The 20,952-nt window shown below is 38.4% G+C and overlaps 1 protein-coding gene across 1 annotated transcript; it reads right to left on the reverse strand.

Moving 5' to 3' along the window:
• Positions 1–7,723: 7,723 nt before the first annotated feature.
• On the reverse strand, positions 7,724–19,733 carry LOC107943567 (uncharacterized). Its single transcript, XM_041084139.1, has 5 exons — positions 19,628–19,733; positions 10,340–11,868; positions 9,877–10,024; positions 8,735–9,331; positions 7,724–8,640 (listed from the first exon to the last, which is right to left on the reverse strand). Exons 1-5 carry the CDS (start codon positions 19,731–19,733, stop codon positions 7,724–7,726), a joined length of 3,297 nt encoding a protein of 1,098 aa, XP_040940073.1.
• Positions 19,734–20,952: the final 1,219 nt, after the last annotated feature.

The following is a 20,952-nucleotide window of genomic DNA, read 5'->3' on the forward strand; positions in this document are numbered from 1 at the left end:
TAATAAAAAAAACCATGCAACATATATCTTTTGCCGTCCTAATTACTTATTAATGGGATATTTACAACATAAATGTCCGAACTTAGAAAGCCACTAACAATTTGGCCCTCATGTTTTAAACTATCAAGTTTTTAATTTACGTGATTAAGTCCTTTTATTTAATCGGACACCTAAACGATAAAATTAAATCATGAAAATTTCACAGATATAAATTCACACAAAATAAACACGGAAAATAATTTAAAAATATTTTTTTTGACTCAGATTCGAGGTCTCAAAACCACCGTTTCGATTAGGGTCTAAATTGGGTTGTTATAACTCTCCCCCTTAGGGATTTTCGTCCCCGAAAATCATACCGGTGAATAGGTGGATAATGTTCTCTGATTGTACCCTCTGGCTCCCATGTTGCTTCCTTATGATACGGGGTTGCGCGCGGACCAAGATCGAGTTGCCAAGTCACGAGAAACTCCTACGAAAACCCTAAACAATTAGATCTGAAACGAAAAAGAAAATTAAAAGATTAGATTTTTGAATTTTCAGATCTGAAATAAAATCCCCAAATCAGCAAAGAATCAAATTGAGAATAGAAATAAGTGTTAGGGTTCTTGAAACCCTCAAGGAGATTGTGATTCTGCCCAATTGAACACCAAGATAGTTTTCCCCAAATTTCGACAATCTAATTTCACCCAAAAAGAGTATGGAAAAACCCTAGAAATTGGGGATTTTTGGGCTGGTTCCTTAAGATAGAAAAAGGCTGAAAAAACAATAAGAACAGAAAATAGATTAGATAATGATTCAGCACAAGTAGAAATAAAGAAAGAATTGACAGTAAGAAATTAAAAGATAAGTCCTAAGAAGCCTTGAAATCTCGAAAGATCTCACAACTCCCTTCAAACGGCTCTAATCTCCCATCCAAAGAATATCAATGGCAAGAAGAAGGTTGAAGATGGCTCCCACAATCAAAAAGATTGTTAAAACAACTTCTAAAGAAAACTCAAGAGAGAAATCTTGGAGAAAACTCAAAGAAAATTCTGCTCTCAACAAATCTAAAATTTTAATAATAATGATAAGTGTTTAACAAGGTGGACAGCCATGCCTTTAAATAGGCCTTATAACTAGTCCTAATCTAATTAGAAAACTAAAATAAAAAAAAACTCCTAATTATTTTAATATGGAAATTCGGTCAAAGGTCATTTTATCTAGGACTCTTGGACTGAATATTGACATAAAAATTTAAACTAAGTAAATAAATAAATAAATAAATAAAAATAAAAATAAAACTTTACAACTTGGGCCACTTTGACAATTTGGCCTGATTTTCAACTAAGTATGGATGGATTTCTTGATTGGGCTGGGAATTTGCTTATTGGGCCTCGCCTTCAAGAATTTGGGCTTTTGTGACTCGTATCATTCCCCCCTTCCTCAAAAAGATTCGTCCTCGAATCTGAAAAATCAAATGAACTCGACTTTCCTCTATCGAACGGGACTAATGGCAATTGAGTCCACTGAAAAGAATAGCCATGAGATAGTAAATAGCAACGGAAACAAGCTTGTAGTCCAATCATAAGCATAACAGAACAGGTATAACGTATGTGAATGGACAGATTCAGATTACCATGCAAACAATCTAATTTACTCACCACTGCCTCGTCAAATATTTGAAACAAAGATGGACATGTTTTAAGGCATTCAGTCGTCTCACATTGTTCCCACAAACCATGAATAAATTGCGAGTAATAAAGCAAATGGTAAACATAATTGTCACAAGTAGGTATTTGAAAAGATTCACATGGTTCACAGAGTTGCATAATCATACCATGCATTAATCGACGGTCTATAGATTCACTCACACATGCATTATCAAAAACAAGAATCTTTTTATCAACCATCAAAACAGATAGATCATCAATAAATAAAATAGGACAGTCAAGCACGTTTCGATCTAAGTGTTCATCAACACGATCTTTATCACTATCCGAGGAGTATAAAAGTGTTTCAAAGGTTTCAAGCATCTTACCTCGATAAGCAGAAGAATAAGGGTCGATTTTACCTTTTTCATTTAAAACAAACCTTCGCTCATCGGGGGCATAGTATAGTCGAATCTCCGTTGTTGAGTTAACCTTTGTCAAATGGAACTCAAACTTCATGTACAACCACATAAACTGTTTAAGGCACGAATATAAATTGAAAACAAATTTGGAAAATTTCGTTACCTTATTCTCCAAAACAGATTTGGACAAATTCGAGGATTTTACACAAGGTAAATCAAGAGAATAACAAATCACGCTTCTTTTCGTAATGACTTTATCAACCACAATCGAAGAGTAACAATTAATCGGATCAAAATGAGGGGATCTTTTAAGAACTAAGTCACCAAAAGTTTTATCAATAATTTTCAAATCTGCACTGGACTCGATTTCTAAAATTTCCTTACCTCGCTTACCTTCGGGATCATGTAGTGTGATTTCATCTTTGCCTAAGTTGATCGTATGAAAGCGTCTTTCATTTGAGAGGTATTGAAGTTGAAAGTTATCTTTCGATCTTTCGGGAACCTGAAAAATAGCAACACAAGAAAAATGCATATCTTGGTTAGTGGAAACATTCCTCACTACCCTTTCCACGTCTTTTTCTTTTGTTTCTTTTTCTAATTCATTTTCTCTTCTTTCTTCAATTTCTTTTTCACTCTCAATCTCTTTTTGCTCTTTTTCATTCTCTTTTCTTTTTCCTCACTTGTTTTAACAGAATTTTTCAGTTTGATTTGGTCCTCATGGACTTGTTCCGGAGTGAGCGGCACTAAGGTGAGTTTCTTTCCTTGGTGCTTGAAAGAATACCTATTGGTACGACCATCATGAGTGACTTTTCGATCCAGTTGCCATGGTTCTCCTAGCAACAAATGGCAAGCTTGAATAGGCATTACGTCGCACACAACTTCGTCTTGATACTTACCGATAGAAAAGGCGATGCGCACTTGTTGAGTGACCCTAAATTGGCCTTCGTTGCTAAGCCCTTGTAGTTGATAAGGTTGTGGATGCTTGGTAGTGGTTAAGCAAAGCTTTTCCACCATCGTCGTGCTGGCTATGTTTGAGCAACTTTCACAATCAATAATAACTCTACAAAGCTTACCTTGTACATGGCAGCGAGTATGAAAGAGATGTTCTCGTTGCTGCTCGCTCTTTGGTTTTGCCAAAGATGATTGTCCACGATCATGAAAATCATCATCCATTCTAGGGACACGTTGAGGGCTGCACCTATGGGGCTGGTTATCCCTATCTTCCTTAATTGGATCTCGATATTGATGTTTTTGGTTCACTCGTACCTCATTCAAAGTAGTATTCAATGCTTGAAGTGTAGCATTTATTTGTGTGATTGCAGCAGTATGTCCGTCTAACTGTTGTTGGACTTTCATAAGTGCATCATTATTATCACCTTTAGACATCTTCAAAACTGTAAAAAATAAACACTCAACACTCAAAAATAAAAGTTAGCAAACCTCACCATTAATCACTCAAAAAGAAAAATCAAATTCTCAATGAGGTCGAATTCAATCTTGTGAGTTCTTTATCAGAGTTTATATCAACCAATTAGAGAGTGTGAACCAAACTACCAAAGAATCCTAATTTGCACTAGGATGCCAAAAACTGACGAGACCCCAAGTGATTCGTGTTGCACCGAGGAAGGATTGTGCACACGTTTAAATCCTACTAACACAAGAAACAAGAAGGTGTTAGATATTGTAAAAGGAGAATAAAAAGCAAACAAATGAAAACCTACAGCTAAGAATCAATAAAAATTGCTGAAAACAGAAAACCCGAAAAACTGCGGAGTAACTTGATAACTTCGTTCGAGGTGTTCCCGATCTCCAAAAATCACGAAATTAAATCTGGAGTGTCCTTATATATTGAATTTTCGATCTGGAAATTTTGGGCACCAAATTCAACCTGCTGAATATTTTTTTAATTTTTTATTGGATTTCGTCTTTTTTCAATTTTTTGACTTTTTCGACTTATTTTCTTTGCGGGAAATATTTTTGTATATTCAATAACAGTGCCAAAAATATGTATGTAAAATTTCAGATCAATCAGAAAACGTTTACCCACTCAAATGAATTTGTTTCGAAAATTTTTCTGGGTAAAACTGCTGTTTGTAATTTAAAAAAATAGAGATCAGTTTAGAAATCAACCAAGAACACCCAAAACGCCCAAAATCTGATACCAAATGATACGGGGTTGCGCGCGGACCAAGATCGAGTTGCCAAGTCACGAGAAACTCCTACGAAAACCCTAAACAATTAGATCTGAAACGAAACAGAAAATTAAAAGATTAGATTTTTGAATTTTCAGATCTGAAATAAAATCCCCAAATCAGCAAAGAATCAAATTGAGAATAGAAATAAGTGTTAGGGTTCTTGAAACCCTCAAGGAGATTGTGATTCTGCCCAATTGAACACCAAGATAGTTTTCCCCAAATTTCGACAATCTAATTTCACCCAAAAAGAGTATGGAAAAACCCTAGAAATTGGGGATTTTTGGGCTGATTCCTTAAGATAGAAAAAGGCTGAAAACACAATAAGAACAGAAAATAGATTAGATAATGATTCAGCACAAGTAGAAATAAAGAAAGAATTGACAGTAAGAAATTAAAAGATAAGTCCTAAGAAGCCTTGAAATCTCGAAAGATCTCACAACTCCCTTCAAACGGCTCAATCTCCCATCCAAAGAATATCAATGGCAAGAAGAAGGTTGAAGATGGCTCCCACAATCAAAAAGATTGTTAAAACAACTTCTAAAGAAAACTCAAGAGAGAAATCTTGGAGAAAACTCAAAGAAAATTCTGCTCTCAACAAATCTAAAATTTTAATAATAATGATAAGTGTTTAACAAGGTGGACAGCCATGCCTTTAAATAGGCCTTATAACTAGTCCTAATCTAATTAGAAAACTAAAATAAAAAAAACTCCTAATTATTTTAATATGGAAATTCGGTCAAAGGTCATTTTATCTAGGACTCTTGGACTGAATATTGACATAAAAATTTAAACTAAGTAAATAAATAAATAAATAAATAAATAAAAATAAAAATAAAACTTTACAACTTGGGCCACTTTGACAATTTGGCCTGATTTTCAACTAAGTATGGATGGATTTCTTGATTGGGCTGGGAATTTGCTTATTGGGCCTCGCCTTCAAGAATTTGGGCTTTTGTGACTCGTATCACCTTAACTCCATGTTTATGCCACAATACTTTAACTAACAGAATCTTCTTATTCCGCAACTCTTTAACCTCACGAGTCAAAATGCAAATTGGTTCTTCTTCGTAGGTCATATCAGGCTGAATTTCAATCTCAGACAGACTAATCACATGTGAAGGATCAGATCAATACCTCTGAAGCATCGAAATGTGGAATACATTGTGTATCTTTTCCAACTCAGATGGTAATAGCAATCTGTAAGCAACTGGCCCAATACGCTCTATAATTTCATAACGTCCAATGAATCTCGAACTCAATTTGCCTTTACGACCAAATCTGAGTATTTTCTTCCATGGTGGGACTTTCAAAAAAACTTTATCTCCAATCTGAAACTCTATATCTTTACGTTTCAAGTCCGCATAAGATTTCTGACGATCTGATGCTGCTTTTAAATTTTCACGGATCACTTTCACTTTCTGTTCAGTTTCTCTAATCAAATTGACTCTGTGTATCTTATTTTCACTGAGCTCAGTCCAGTACAATGGTGATACAAACCGTCTCGAGCAGAGTCGAGTCGTATGTAGATTGCCCGATCGTCTACAAGAAGTTACATTAGGATTAGTTGAGTTGAAGGTATAGTCAGAGTAGAAAGAGGGGTACGAAAGGGTAGGAACAAAATGGTATGAACAAATTGGTCGGTTTAGGTTCGATTAGGTAAAGAAGAAAGAACGGGTTTCAACTACTAAAGGTACTTTCAAGAACCAAATACCGAAATGGTATCGACCCGTTGATTTAGCCTTTTGAGTTCGGTTATAGGTTTGGTAAGGGAAACCTCGACCCACTATCTAACAAGATAGGAACCTCGGTATGTTGAACTCCACACTACGAATAGTGATAAGTTCGGGTACGACAAAGAACACGGTTGACACAAATAGAATGCTAGGAACGCCAAACGAATCTTTGAACGAAATATAAGAAAAGTATGCCTCACAATTTCGGCAGCATAACATTAACAAAAGTTTCAAAAGTCCTTTACATGGAAATTGAACAAGTATTTATAAGCCTAAGTCTAGGTAGCCGAATGGCCCTTCATACTTACACATTAATTAAAAGAAAATTCTAGAAAAATAACTCTTAATATGCATGACCAGATTCGGTTTTGGGAATGGTGGATGAATGCATCTTCATGCTTAAGAAAACTCAAAGTGAATGCATGAGATCCAATGGTCACTTGTAGATTCGGCCAACCTTGTTAAATGAAGAAATGTTTGGCCAAAAAGTATGAATTAATTGTGGACACTCCAAGGGCCATCATGTGTGTGAAACCGAATGTTGAAGAGTCTTCTAGTGTGAACAAGGTAAACCGAATGGTCTTGCCATGTGAACATAGGTGTGAACGAATTAAGGAGAGTCATGGGGAAGCTAATTGGCCAAGCTATCTTCATGCATGTGTGAGTGCCCTTTGGCCGAATGGTCACCTTGGAGAATGAAGAGATAGCACACCATACATGAATGGAAACATTCATGAACCTTAAAGACATTGAATATGGTCATACATGCACTTGGCCGAACATGCACCTAAGAGATTCAAGCCCCCCAACCGTCCATACACCTTCAAAATTCATGCTTGCTTTTAATCTCCATATGTCCATTGCGTTCCTACAAGAAATGTGAACATAATTAATTCAAACTAATGTGAACACAAATATCAACATTAAATTCGGTTATGACAAATTTAATTATCATCAATAAACACTTTTAAGACATACTTAATATAACTAATGTGAACTAAATTTAATATGTAGGATATTAATTAACTAATTATTGAACTTATTAATTAAAAAGTCAATAGTAGTCAAATGAATTCAAAGTGAACTCCATGAGTTGATGGTTAATTCATGAGTTAAACCCAAGCTGGGCCTAAACTCGTAAGCTGATAATGAGCTGGTCCCGAGCTAATGAGCTGGTGTGGAGCTTCATGGGAGCTAACTTGAACTGAAGGTGAGCTTGGTGAGCTGAAATGAACTTGTAGAAAAGTTCGGCATGGATTTCCAAAATGGCCACTAACTGGTTCGATAGGTCTAGCATTGACATCATCCCACACATGCTGAACTAAAGATATAACAGCTTCTTTAAATTGTTTTGCACGAGCCGTTGTGATCGGCCCTTGAGGTAGCACCATCGGATCTCGACTTGGACTTGGCTTATGGGAAGCCGTGATCGTATCATCCTCCCCCTCTTGAAAATGACTTGTCCTCAAGTCAGTATCTACATCGAAAGGAGTCAAGTCAGAGACATTAAAACTAGCACTAACATTGTACTCACCTAGTAAGTCAAGCTTATACGAATTTTCATTGATTCGCTCGATGACTTGGAAGGGACCGTCTCCTCGCGGCAACAACTTAGATCTTCGTTGAGCTGGAAACCTTTCTTTTCTCATGTGCACCCAGACCCAGTCTCCGGGTTCAAATACATCTCGTTTTCATCCTTTGTTGGCTCGTTGGACGTATTGCTTGGTTCGAGATTCAATATTCTCTCAAACTTTCCTATGTAATTCCTTGACAAATTCAGCCTTTTTCCTTGCATCTGTATGGACAAATTGATCAACAGGAAAAGGTAATAAATCAAGAGGAGTAAGAGGATTAAATCCATAGACAGTCTCAAAAGGAGAGAATTTGGTTGCCGAGTGAACAGAGCGATTATAAACGAACTCGATGTGGGGTAAGCATTCTTCCCACGTCTTGAGGTTCTTTCGTACCAACGCTCGCAACAAAGTTGACAAAACTCGGTTTACCACCTCGATTTGGCCATCCGTTTGGGGATGACAAGTGGTTGAAAACAATAACTTCATACCAAGTTTTCCCCATAATGTCTGCCAAAAGTGACTCAAGAAATTTGTATCTCGATCGGAAACAATCGTTCTTGGTAATCCATGCAGTCGTACAATTTCCCTAGAAAACAAATTAGCAATATGCACAGCGTCATCAGTTTTAGCACAAGAAATAAAATGTGACATTTTAGAGAATCTATCGACTACAACAAAGATTAAGTCCTTCCCTGTCTTAGTTTTCGGTAATCCAAGAATAAAATCCATAGAGACATCGGTCCACGGGGTGTCGGGAATGGGAAGTGGTGTGTAAAGTCTATGAGGTTGGACCTTTGACTTAGCCCGTTTACAAATTAGGCAGCGTTCACAGATCCGCTCCACGTCTCTCCGCATTCGCGGCCAGTAAAAATGTTCATGGAGGGTCGACAATGTCTTGCTTATTCCAAAGTGTCCCATCAGGCCACCACTATGCGCCTCCAACACAAGTAACTCTCGAATGGAGCCTTGTGGTATACACAACCTATTTTCTTTAAAAAGAAACCCTTCGTACCTGAAAAATTTCTCAAAAGACCCATTTTCACAAGCAGCATATATATTTCCAAAATCCTCATCATTGGCATACAACTCTTTCATATGATAAAAAACCAAGTAACTTAGAATCAAGAGTGGTCAATAAGGTATATCTCCGTGACAAGGCATCAGCCACTACATTTTCTTTACCTTTCTTGTATTTGATGACGTAGGGAAATGATTCTAAATACTCGACCCATTTTGCATGTTGTTTGTTGAGTTTATGCTGACCTTTAATAAACTTAAATGCTTCATGATCGGAATAAATCACGAACTCCTTCGGTCTTAGATAGTGCTGCCAAGTTTCAAGTGATCGAATCAAGGCATACATCTCTTTGTCGTACACTGGATAATTGAGGGAAGCGCCACTTAATTTCTCACTGAAGTACGCCACCGGTCTTCCGTCTTGGGTTAACACAGCCCCGATCCCTACACCTGAAGCGTCACACTCAATTTCAAATGTTTTAGTAAAATCTGGAAGGGACAATAGAGGAGCTTTCACAAGACATTCTTTAATCAAATTAAATGAACGTTCTTGATCTTCAGACCAGTGAAATGCGGAGTTTTTCTTAATCACGCTTGTTAAGGGTGCTGCAATGGTACTAAAGTTGGGCACAAATCGACGGTAGAAGCTAGCCAATCCATGGAAGCTTCGAACTTGGCTAATCTTCATCGGACGTGGCCATTCTTGAATCGCTTGAACTTTTTCTTGATCCACCTCCAAACCGTTGGCACTCACGACATAACCTAAAAACACAACTTTATCAGTGCAAAATGAACACTTTTTGAGATTAGCATACAATACCTCTTTTCGTAAAGTTTCCAACACCGCTTGTAAATGTGGTACGTGCTCCTCTAAAGTTTTGCTGTAGACTAAGATATCGTCAAAGTATACAACACAAAATTTACCAATAAACGCACGTAATACATGGTTCATCAATCTCATAAAAGTGCTGGGAGCATTTGTAAGGCCGAATGGCATTACCAACCATTCGTACAAACCCAATTTCGTTTTGAAGGCCGTCTTCCATTCATTGCCTTCTCGCATTCGTATTTGATGATAGCCACTTTTAAGATCGATTTTCGTGAAAATCTGGGCTCCACTTAATTCCTCAAGCATGTCGTCAAGACGGGGTATCGGGTGTCGATACTTGATAGTGATTTTGTTGATGGCACGACAATCCACGTACATCCTCCACGACCTATCTTTCTTGGGTACAAGCAGCACCGGCACCGCACAGGGACTTAAGTTCTCTCGGATGTATCCTTTGTCTAGGAGTTCAGTAATTTACTTTTGCAATTCCTTCGTTTCTTCGGGATTACTCCGATAAGCAGGACGGTTGGGTAGTGCAGCTCCGTTACTAAGTCTATTTGATGTTTGATGCCTCGGATAGGGGGCAGCCCACTTGGTATTTTGTTCGGAAATATGTCTTCAAATTCCTGAATCAAAGACAATACAGAAGCAGGCAAGTTTTTAGATAACTCGTTAGTATTCAACAATGCCTCCTTGTACACAAATACATACATAGGCTGTCTCAAAAACATCGCTCGCCGAATATCACTAACCCTCGCAAACACACTCATTTTTCCACTTTCTTTTTCCTCTCCACTTTTAACTTGTTTTTGTTTCTTTTCATTTTCTCTCGCATTTTTAGTCTTTTCTCTCTCTTTTTCCTTAATTTTCTCTTTTGCACTCTTTTCTTTTTCTCTCGCTTGTTCCACTGAAAGTTTAAGTTTTTGTTGATCCTCGTACACTTGCTTCGGAGTGAGGAGTGCAAGTGTCACGTTCTTGCCAAGATGTTTGAAGGAGTATCTATTAGTGTAACCATCATGCATCACCCGTCGGTCAAACTGCCATGGTCGTCCTAGAAGTAAATGGCCTGCGTGCATCGGCACTACATCGCATAATACTTCATCAGAATACTTCCCGATGCTAAAGGACACTAGGACCTGTTTTGTCACTTTGAGTTCACCACCATCATTAAGCCACTGAAGCTTGTATAGATTCGGGTGCTTGGTGGTTGACAGCCCCAACTTTTCTACCATGAGGGTGCTTGCCACGTTTGTACAACTCCCTCCATCGATTATGATGCTACACACTTTCCCTTGCACTTGACATCTCGAATGAAAAATGTTCTCACGTTGTTGTTCGTCTTCCACACTTTGAAGACTTAGGCTTCGCTTGACGACGAGTAACTCACCTTCAACGGGTTGTTCTAAGTCCTCCTCAACTTTGAAATTTGATTCAGGATCGTTCTCTTCCTCGTCCTCCGTTTCAATCTCACCGTTGGCCCTTATCACCATGGTACATCTATTCGGGCACTGACTCGCTATATGTCCACGACCAAGACACTTGAAGCACTTTATGTCCCTTGAACGGGCGGTGGAACTTTCAGGAGCCTTACCTTGACTTGACTCGGCAATAGGCTTATTCGCCTTAGATATTGTTGAAGAATCCTTCGTTCGATTTGTTGGAAAACCCTTGCTTGTGCTTTGGCCCCATTTAGAAGGATTGGTGTTAGGATAGGCTCGGGTGGTACCTCTTCGCTTCAACTGCTTCTCCACTTTGATAGCCATGTGGACCATGTCCACAACCTCAATGTAATGTTGCAGTTCTACGACATTTGTAATCTCTCGATTAAGTCTGGCTAGAAAGCGAGCCATTGTGGCTTCTCGATCTTCTTGTACATCGGCACGGATCATAGCCATTTCCATTTCTTTATAATAATCTTCCACACTCTTCGTCCCTTGGATGAGATTTTGGAGTTTTTGATGCAACTCCCGATGATAGTAGGATGGAATGAATCGTCGTCGCATAACCGCCTTCATTTCGGTCCAAGTTGAAATGGGATACTCCCCGTTACGCCTCCGACTAGTGGTCAACTGATCCCACCATATCATTGCGTAATCTGAAAACTCAATTGCGGCGAGTTTGACTTTCTTATTTTCAGAGTAGTTATGACATTCGAACACTAGTTCGATTTTCTTCTCCCACTCAAGGTACACCTCGGGATCAGATTTACCTTGGAAAGGAGGGATGGAGAGTTTGATATTCTTCAAGTCATCATCTTCCCGCCTTCGATCTACTTGTCCACGGTTTCGAGGACGTCTCCTTTCTAGGCTTATGTTAGACCCGTGATCGCTTTCATCTTCACTATTTTCATTAACAACATCATCTTGAACCCTTGGTTGTCTTCGTCGTTGATCGGGCCCTTCACGTCTTTGCCTAGCAACTTCAGGATATTCATCGCGTTGTCTTTGGGCCTCGACTTGGTAGAGTCGATCTTCAAGAGGATTAAGCCTTCAATCAAGTAATTGTTCCATCTCACGCAAAAGGGCTTGCATTTGCAAATCTGGAACGTTTCTGACGGGTTGTCGCCCTTGTTGTTCTTTCATGTTTTGTCCACTATTTTGGGACATCTATTCGTTTAAGATAGCCTCACAAACAAATCATCTCAATCCGCTCAGAAAGAAAGAAGCTTGATGACACTCACACTCATGTTTACACTCTTAGTTCGGCTTTTACCTCCCCTCGAATGCGCTCACGCTCTCTTGCCTTTTACCTCTCTTGACTTTTCTCGTAATTTCGTAAGCAGATTCGTTAAGGCTCGGTCCTTGGTCTAGGTGGTCGGTTCAAAAGGGATAGCAAGTGATTAATGTATTCGATATAGGGTAGGCTGAAAGAATAGGGAATTGGGTAAAAAATGTGGCGAATTAGGGAGAGTAGAATAGAAGAAGGGTCGGGAACTATATCAGATCAAAGCTTGACGATCAAATAACAATTGACTTGCATAAATCACTCTTTTTTTTGATTTTTTTTATTTTTTTATTTTGATTTTTTTTCGAATTTTTTTTTATTTTTTTTAACTTGTATAACTTTTTTTTGTTGTACTATATCGACAAGCTAAATACAATAAAAACACTTTTGTACATGATTTTTTTTCTTCGGCTGTGTAGATTTTTGTTTTTATAGCAACAATAACAAACTAATCGAAATGAGAAAACTTCGGTATACAAAATTTTTTTTTCTATACTTTTTTTTGAACCTACCTCGGGAATGCTCCGCTTCAAACGTCTAAGCTTCTCGTTTTAGGTAGCTCTGATACCAGATGATACGAACTGTCTCGAGAAGAGTCGAGTCGTATGTAGATTGCCCGATCGTCTACGAGAAGTTACGTTAGGATTAGTTGAGTTGAAGGTATAGTAAGAGTAGAAAGAGGGGTACGAATGGAATGGTAGGAACGAAAGGGTAGGAACAAAATGGTATGAACAAATTGGTCGGTTTAGGTTTGATTAGGTAAAGAAGAAAGAACGGGTTTGAACTACTAAAGGTACTTTCAAGAACCAAATACCGAAATGGTATCGACCCGTTGATTTAGCCTTTTGAGTTCGGTTATAGGTTTGGTAAGGGAAACCTCGACCCACTATCTAACAAGATAGGAACCTCGGTATGTTGAACGCCACACTACGAATAGTGATAAGTTCGGGTACGGAAAAGAACACGGTTGACACAACTAGAACGCTAGGAACGCCAAACGAATCTTTGAACGAAATATAAGAAAAGTATGCCTCACAATTTCGGCAGCATAACATTAACAAAAGTTTCAAAAGTCCTTTACATGGAAATTGAACAAGTATTCATAAGCCTAAGTCTAGGTAGCCGAATAGCCCTTCATACTTACACATTAATTAAAAGAAAATTCTAGAAAAATAACTCTTAATATGCATGACCAGATTCGGTTTTGGGAATAGTGGATGAATGCATCTTCATGCTTAAGAAAACTCAAAGTGAATGCATGAGATCCAATGGTCACTTGTAGATTCGGCCAACCTTGTTAAATGAAGCAATGTTTGGCCAAAAAGTATAATTAATTGTGGACACTCCAAGGGCCATCATGTGTGTGAAACCGAATGTTGAAGAGTCTTCTAGTGTGAACAAGGTGAACCGAATGGTCGTGCCATGTGAACATAGGTGTGAACGAATTAAGGAGAGTCATGGGGAAGCTAATTGGCCAAGCTATCTTCATGCATGTGTGAGTGCCCTTTGGCCGAATGGTCACCTTGGAGAATGAAGAGATAGCACACCATACATGAATGGAAACATTCATGAACCTTAAAGACATTGAATATGGTCACACATGCACTTGGCCGAACATGCACCTAAGAGATTCAAGCCCCCCAACCGTCCATGCACCTTCAAAATTCATGCTTGCTTTTAATCTCCATATGTCCATTGCGTTCCTACAAGAAATGTGAACATAATTAATTCAAACTAATGTGAACACAAATATCAACATTAAATTTGGTTATGACAAATTTAATTATCATCAATAAACACTTTTAAGACATACTTAATATAACTAATGTGAACTAAATTTAATATGTAGGATATTAATTAACTAATTATTGAACTTATTAATTAAAAAGTCAATAGTAGTCAAATGAATTCAAAGTGAACTCCATGAGCTGATGGTTAATTCATGAGTTAAACTCGAGCTGGGCCTAAACTCGTGAGCTGATAATGAGCTGGTCCCGAGCTAATGAGCTGGTGTGGAGCTTCATGGGAGCTAACTTGAACTGAAGGTGAGCTTGGTGAGCTGAAATGAACTTGTAGAAAAGTTCGGCATGGATTTCCAAAATGGCCACTAACTGGTTCGATAGGTCTAGCATTGACATCATCCCACAAATGCTGAACTAAAGCTATAACAGCTTCTTTAAATTGTTTTGCACTAGCCCTTGTGATCGGCCCTTGAGGTAGCACCATCGGATCTCGGCTTGGACTTGGCTTATGGGAAGCCGTGATCGTATCAAATGGTGTACGGCATTTACGACCATACAAGGCCTCATAAGGTACCATTGTAATACTCGATTGATAACTGTTATTATATGCAAATTCAATCAGAGGCAGGTACCGTTCCCATGTACCTTCGAACTCAAGAATGCAACATCTCAACATATCCTCAAGTATCTGAATAATTCGCTCAGACTGGCCATCTGTTTGCGGATGGAAAGCAGTACTGAAATGTAATTTTGTACCTAGTGCATCTTGCAGTTTCTTCCAAAACCACGATGTAAACCTCGGATCTCTATCCGAAACAATGGATATAGGCACACCATGTAACCTTACAATCTGAGAAACATACAATTCAGCCAACTTATCAAGTGAGTAATCTGTACGTATCGAAATAAAAAGAGCCGATTTAGTCAATCTATCAACAATAACCCAGATTGCATCTTTCTTGTTCGGTGTCAATGGTAAACTAGATACAAAATCCATACTGACTCTATCCCACTTCCACTCAGGTATCATGATAGGATGAAGTAATCCTGAAGGCACCTGATGTTCTGCTTTTACTTGTTGACAAACTAAACATCTTGCAACAAAGTCAAAAATGTCTCGTTTCATACCATGCCACCAGTAAAGTTGTTTCAGATCATTGTACATCTTTGTACTACCTGTGTGAACAGATAACTGACTACTGTGAGCTTCATTCAAAATCATATGAATCAACTCTGAATTTCTCGAAACACATATTCAGTCTCTGAATCTCAAACAGTCATCAGCATCAACTCTAAATTCTGAATTTGCATCTATCTCACACTGAGCTTGTTTTGTGATCAACTCATTATCAACCTTCTAGGCATCACAAATTTGTTGAATGAATAACGGTCTTGCTTTTAATTTAGCTACTATCGAACCATCATCAGACGTGGTTATATGCGTATTCATTTCTCGCAAAGCAAACAGTGACTTTCAGCTTAAAGCATCAGCAACAACATTAGCCTTTCTCGGGTGGTAATCAATTACAAGCTCGTAGTCTTTTAGCAATTCTAACCATCTGCGTTGTCTCAAATTCAGATCTTTCTGAGTCATCAAGTTTTAGGCTTTTATTTTCAGAATAAACATGACATTTCTCACCGAATAGATAGTGACGCCAAATCTTCAATGCGACTACAATGGCTGCCAATTCTAGGTCATGTGTCGGATAGTCTTTCATGTGATTTCAACTATCTCGAGGCATAAGCTATCACTCTGCCTTCTTGCATCAAAACGCAACCCAAACCATTTAAAGATGCATCACTATAAATAACAAATTCTTTACCCGATTTTGGCTGAACTAGCACTGGAGTTTTTGTCAAAAGGGCTTTCAACTGATCAAAACTTTTCTGACCACTCAAACTTAACATCTTTCTGCAATAGCTTTGTCATCGGGGCTACAATCATAGAGAACCCTTTTACAAATCGTCTATAATAATCAGCAAGTCCCAAAAAGCTTCAGACTTCAGAAACATTCTTCGGAGGTTTCCAATCAAGTATGGCTGAAACTTTGCTCGGATCAACCCAAATACCTGATGCTGATGCCACATGACCCAAAAAACTGACTTCACTTAACCATAACTCACATTTACTAAATTTCGCATACAACCACTGATACGAGTCACAAAGGCCCAACCCAAGCTTAAGAAGGTGATGGGCTCAAATCAAGAAAATCAAGATTCACTTTCTTGTTTTCAAGAAAATCAAGAAATCGAATCTTGGCCCAATTTTGCTGTTCGGAGCGATTTCAAGAATCAAGAAAATCAAGATTTCAAATCTTGGAAATCTTGGTCCAAGAAACCGAATCTTGCAGCCAAAGCGCGTTGGATCTCCATTACGAGCGTCAACGACCCAATTTCGGTAGGAGATGGATCACAAGCCCAAATTCTTGAAGGCGAGGCCCAATAACCAAAATCCAGCCCAATCAAGAAATTTCTTCATACTTAGTTGAAAATCAGGCCAAAATGTCAAAGGGCCCAATTTGTAAACATCTTACTTGTTTAATTTAATTTTTTAATCTTTAGGAGCATTACATGTAAAATTCAGCCCAAAACAGCCCATATAAGTGCATGGCCGAATTTACCTTGTTATTTTATTAATTAGGTTTAATTTTTTTATTAGTTACTTGTGAGATTAGGATTTGTTGGAGGCCTATATAAGCATTGGCCAGCCACCCTTTGTAAAAACATCTTATTATTATTTTTTCTATAAAATTTCAGATTTGTTGAGTGCAGAATTTTCTTTGGGGTTTTCTCCAAGAATTCTCTCTTGAGTTTTCTTTAGAAGTTGTTTTAACAATCTTTTGATTGTGGGAGCCATCTTCAACCTTCTTCTTGCCATCGATATTCTTTGGAGGGGAGATTAGAGCCGTTTGAAGAGATTTGTGAAATCTTTTGGGATTTCAAGGATCTTTAGGACTTATCCTTTAATTCTTGCTGTTTTCGATTTCTTTCTTTACTTTTCTTTGCTTATACTTGTGCCGATTTCTCATCTAATATTTTGCTGTTCTTGTTTGTTTTCTAGCATTGATTAAACTCAAGATCTCATCGTTTAAGTTGTTCTCCTATTGGCAACACCCATTCGAACCCAAAAATCCCCAATTCCTAGGGTTTGGCCGATTGGATTTCTTTCAATTTGGGAATCAATTGTTTGCTGGAAATTGGGCATTCTTGGCCGAATCAATTCCTTGGCAGATTCGCATCTTTTCTTTCTTCTCAATTTCGTTTGATTCATCGATTCTATTTCTTTTCTTCTTGCTGCTCTTTTAATTGAATTTGGGAATTTTAAATTCAAATCTGATTCGATTTAATCTTAATCTTTGTTTTTGATTTCAGATTTGTTCATCTAGGATCTTTCGTAGGAGTTTCTCGTGACTTGGCAACTCAATCTTGGTCCGCGCGCATTCCATATCAACCACTTATCTTGCAATGTCTGCAAAACAAGTTTCAAATGTTCGGCATGTTTAGTTTCATCACGAGAGTAGATCAAAATGTCATCAATAAACACAACCGCAAACCGGTCCAAATACGATCTAAATATCCGATTCATCAAATCTATGAAAACAACAGGTGCATTAGTGAGTCTGAAAGGCATAACCAGAAACTCATAGTGTCCGTACCTCGTTTTGAAAGCAGTCTTTGGCACATCCGAATCTTTAACTCGTAACTGATAGTAGCCTAATCTCAAATCTATCTTTGAAAATACTGTAGCCCCTTCTAGTTGGTCAAACAGATCATTAATCTGTGGCAATGGATACGTATTCTTTATAGTCACCTTATTAAGCTGTCTGTAATCGATGCACATTCTCATAGTTCCATCCTTCTTTTTCACAAACAACACAGGTGCACCCCACGGAGAGAAACTCAGTCACGCGAAACCTCTATCTGTCAATTCTTGCAACTGAGCTTTCAATTCTTTTAATTCTGTAGGTGCCATTCGGTATGGAGCTATGGATATCGAAGTCGTCCCAGGCATTAACTCAATACCGAACTCTACTTCCCGAATAGGTGGCAAACCCGATAATTCTTCTAGAAACACGTCTGGATACTCACATACAACTGGTACTGATTCAATGTTTCTTTCAGCCGCTTTACTATCGAGCACATAGGCAAAATAAGCTTCACACTCTTTTCTCACATATTTCTGAGCTAGCATCGAAGATATCACTGCTGGTAAACCATACAAACCAGTAGATTCAACCCGAATGACTTCATCATTCTAACTTTGTAGATCAATGGTCTTTCTTTTACAGTTCACAACAGCATCATGTAAAGTCAGCAATCCATACCCAGAATTATATCAAACTCATCAAATGTAGCAACATCAAATCAGCCGAAAAGCACAGATTTCGAACCATCAAGGGACAATTCCTGCACACTTTATCAACCATAACACACAGGCCCAAGGGATTTGACACTCTAATCACAAACTCAGTAGACTCAACAGGTAGAGTCTTGCTGAATACTAATGTCTCACATACATAAGAATGAGTAGAACCAGGATCAATCAATGCAATTACATTAGTATCATAAAGAGTGAATGTACCAGTAATGACATCTGGGGATGAAGCCTCCTCTCGTGCACGTATAGCATAGTCCCTAGCAGGTGCACGAGCCTCAGATCTATTTGCTGTATTTTTATTTCCTCTTTGACAGCCACTCACAGTACCCACATTTCTTGGTGTTCTACCTCGAACCGTAGTATTACCTGATCTCGAGTTCTGCACTGGATTCTCTTCAACTAACCTTGGGCAATCTCGAATATAGTGCTCCGTCGACTCGAATTTAAAAAAAGCCGATCATATAATCTGCAATTGCCAGGATGTCGTTTGCCACAATGCTCAGACTTAGGTTGATTAGATCTAACATTACCCACACTAGCTACTGGGGTAGCTCTCGAACTCACAGGTGGTCTATTCTGGTCTCGTCGAGAATAACCCGAAGTAGCTTTTGAACGACTAAAATCATCTCGAGACTTCTTTGATACCGACTGTAATGACTTACCGGGTGTTCTTTTGCGTGCATCTCTAGCTTCAAAGTTAGCTTTTCTTTTCTCTTTCCCAAGCTCTTCAGCTTTGCAGGCTCGTTCAACAAGTACCACAAACTTGTTTATCTCAAGTATGCCAACTAATAGTTTGATATCTTCATTCAACCCATCTTCAAATCTTTTACACATTATGGCTTCAGTAGAAACACAGTCTCAAGCATATTGGCTGAGTCTCACAAATTTTCGCTCATACTCCGTTACTGTCATTCGACCCTGTTTCAGCTCTAGAAATTCTTTACGCTTCTAATCTATAAATCTCTGACTGATATATTTCTTACGGAACTCAGTCTAAAAGAATTCCCAGGTTACCTGCTCTCTCAAAACTACTGATTCTAGGGTATTCCACTAGTGATATGCTGTGTCTCGAAGTAAAGATATGGCACATTTCAAACACTCATCTGGGGTACAGGATAACTCATCAAACAAACAGATGGTATTATCAAGCCAAAACTCAGCCCGCTCAGCATCATCATCATCAGTGGCTTTAAACTCTTCAGCTCTATGTTTTTTGATTTTATAGATAGGTGGTCTATTCAATCGCAACGGATCACTTACTTGAGGTACAACAGGCATGTAAGATGGATTAGTCGGGGGTGGAGGTTGTTGTGCAGCCGGGTTAGTTCGAATATATTGAGTGAACTAGTTATTCATCATTTGATAGAAGACTTGTTTAGCCTCACTTTCTTGATTACTCAGAGTAGGTCGAGAATCAGCCTGAGCTGTCCCTTGCAAAGGAGCAGGCGCAACACTCTCAACATCATCAGCTACAGCTTTGTCGGCATCCATTTACTATATGAAAACACATTTCAAATGTCAGAAGTCATCACACTATCACAGTATATAATTATGGCATGGGTAGCTAAACTCACACACGCTACCTTAGTCCTAGAACTGACTAACCTGTAGCTCTGATACTAATAAAATGTAACCCCCTAACCCGTATCCATCGCTAGAATAAGGTTGTGAGGCATTACTGAACCAAAGCACATGATGTGATCTGGCTCGGTTGATTGAGTCGATTCACTTGATTGCCCGATCGTCGACGAGAAGTTTGTTCGATTTTGTAGATAGATGGAGTTAGATGATTTTTTTATAGCAGAAGTTGAGAAAATGGGTTCAAAAGATGGTTTGGATAGATGTTTGATAGGCTTGGTGAAATAAAGAAATATTGTTTATAATTTAATAGTTAAAATGGAATGGAAAAATAGAACTCAAGCGAAGAACAATTCAATACTATATGAAGTATTGCCCCGGGACTTATATTGCTCAAGGTGGATTAAATGGATTGTCGAAGATGGACCTTGACCCATTACCTATAGAGAGGTAGGAACCAAAGGTATAAAAAGGTGGATGAACGCCACACCAGGATGGTGATAAGTTCAAGAAGTCGGGTTGACGCCACTAGCGAGCTAGATAAGTCAGAACGAGACTCGTACGAAATAGGATAGGAGGAAACCTCACAATCAAGTTTTCAATAATAAAATTCTGTAACCTTTTACAATAAACAAGTAAGCTATTTATAAGCCTAAAATGCCTATTGATATTCGGCATCTATGTTGTTCACACTAACTTAAATTCTGTTCACACAGGTATTTAACATGTTCACACAAATAGCATTAAAATCCAGTTCATGCTTGAAGATGGTACATGAATTGGCCGAACCATCATGATGCTTCACTTGATGCATTCATGCATCCTTAGCCTTGAAGAATCTCCATAATTCCATGAATGTGCAGCTCTTTAATGATCCTACATCTCCCTTGGCTGAATGAGGCATTAATGTGCCTAAAATACTTGAATGGTCATCTTGAAAATGCATGAATCATGCATGAAACGTCCCATGTATTTTCCCCCATAAATATGATCCATGAATCTTCAAATACATGAACTTTCAGCAACTCCCTCTTGCATGAACGTCCCAAATGCATGTGCTCCTTTAAATGCCATCCATTGAACCTCAATCGTGCATGCACACTCCCATACATTGCACCAATCCGTTCATGAA

Source organism: Gossypium hirsutum, chromosome A12 (assembly GCF_007990345.1).
Source record: "Gossypium hirsutum isolate 1008001.06 chromosome A12, Gossypium_hirsutum_v2.1, whole genome shotgun sequence".
NCBI lineage: Eukaryota > Viridiplantae > Streptophyta > Magnoliopsida > Malvales > Malvaceae > Gossypium > Gossypium hirsutum.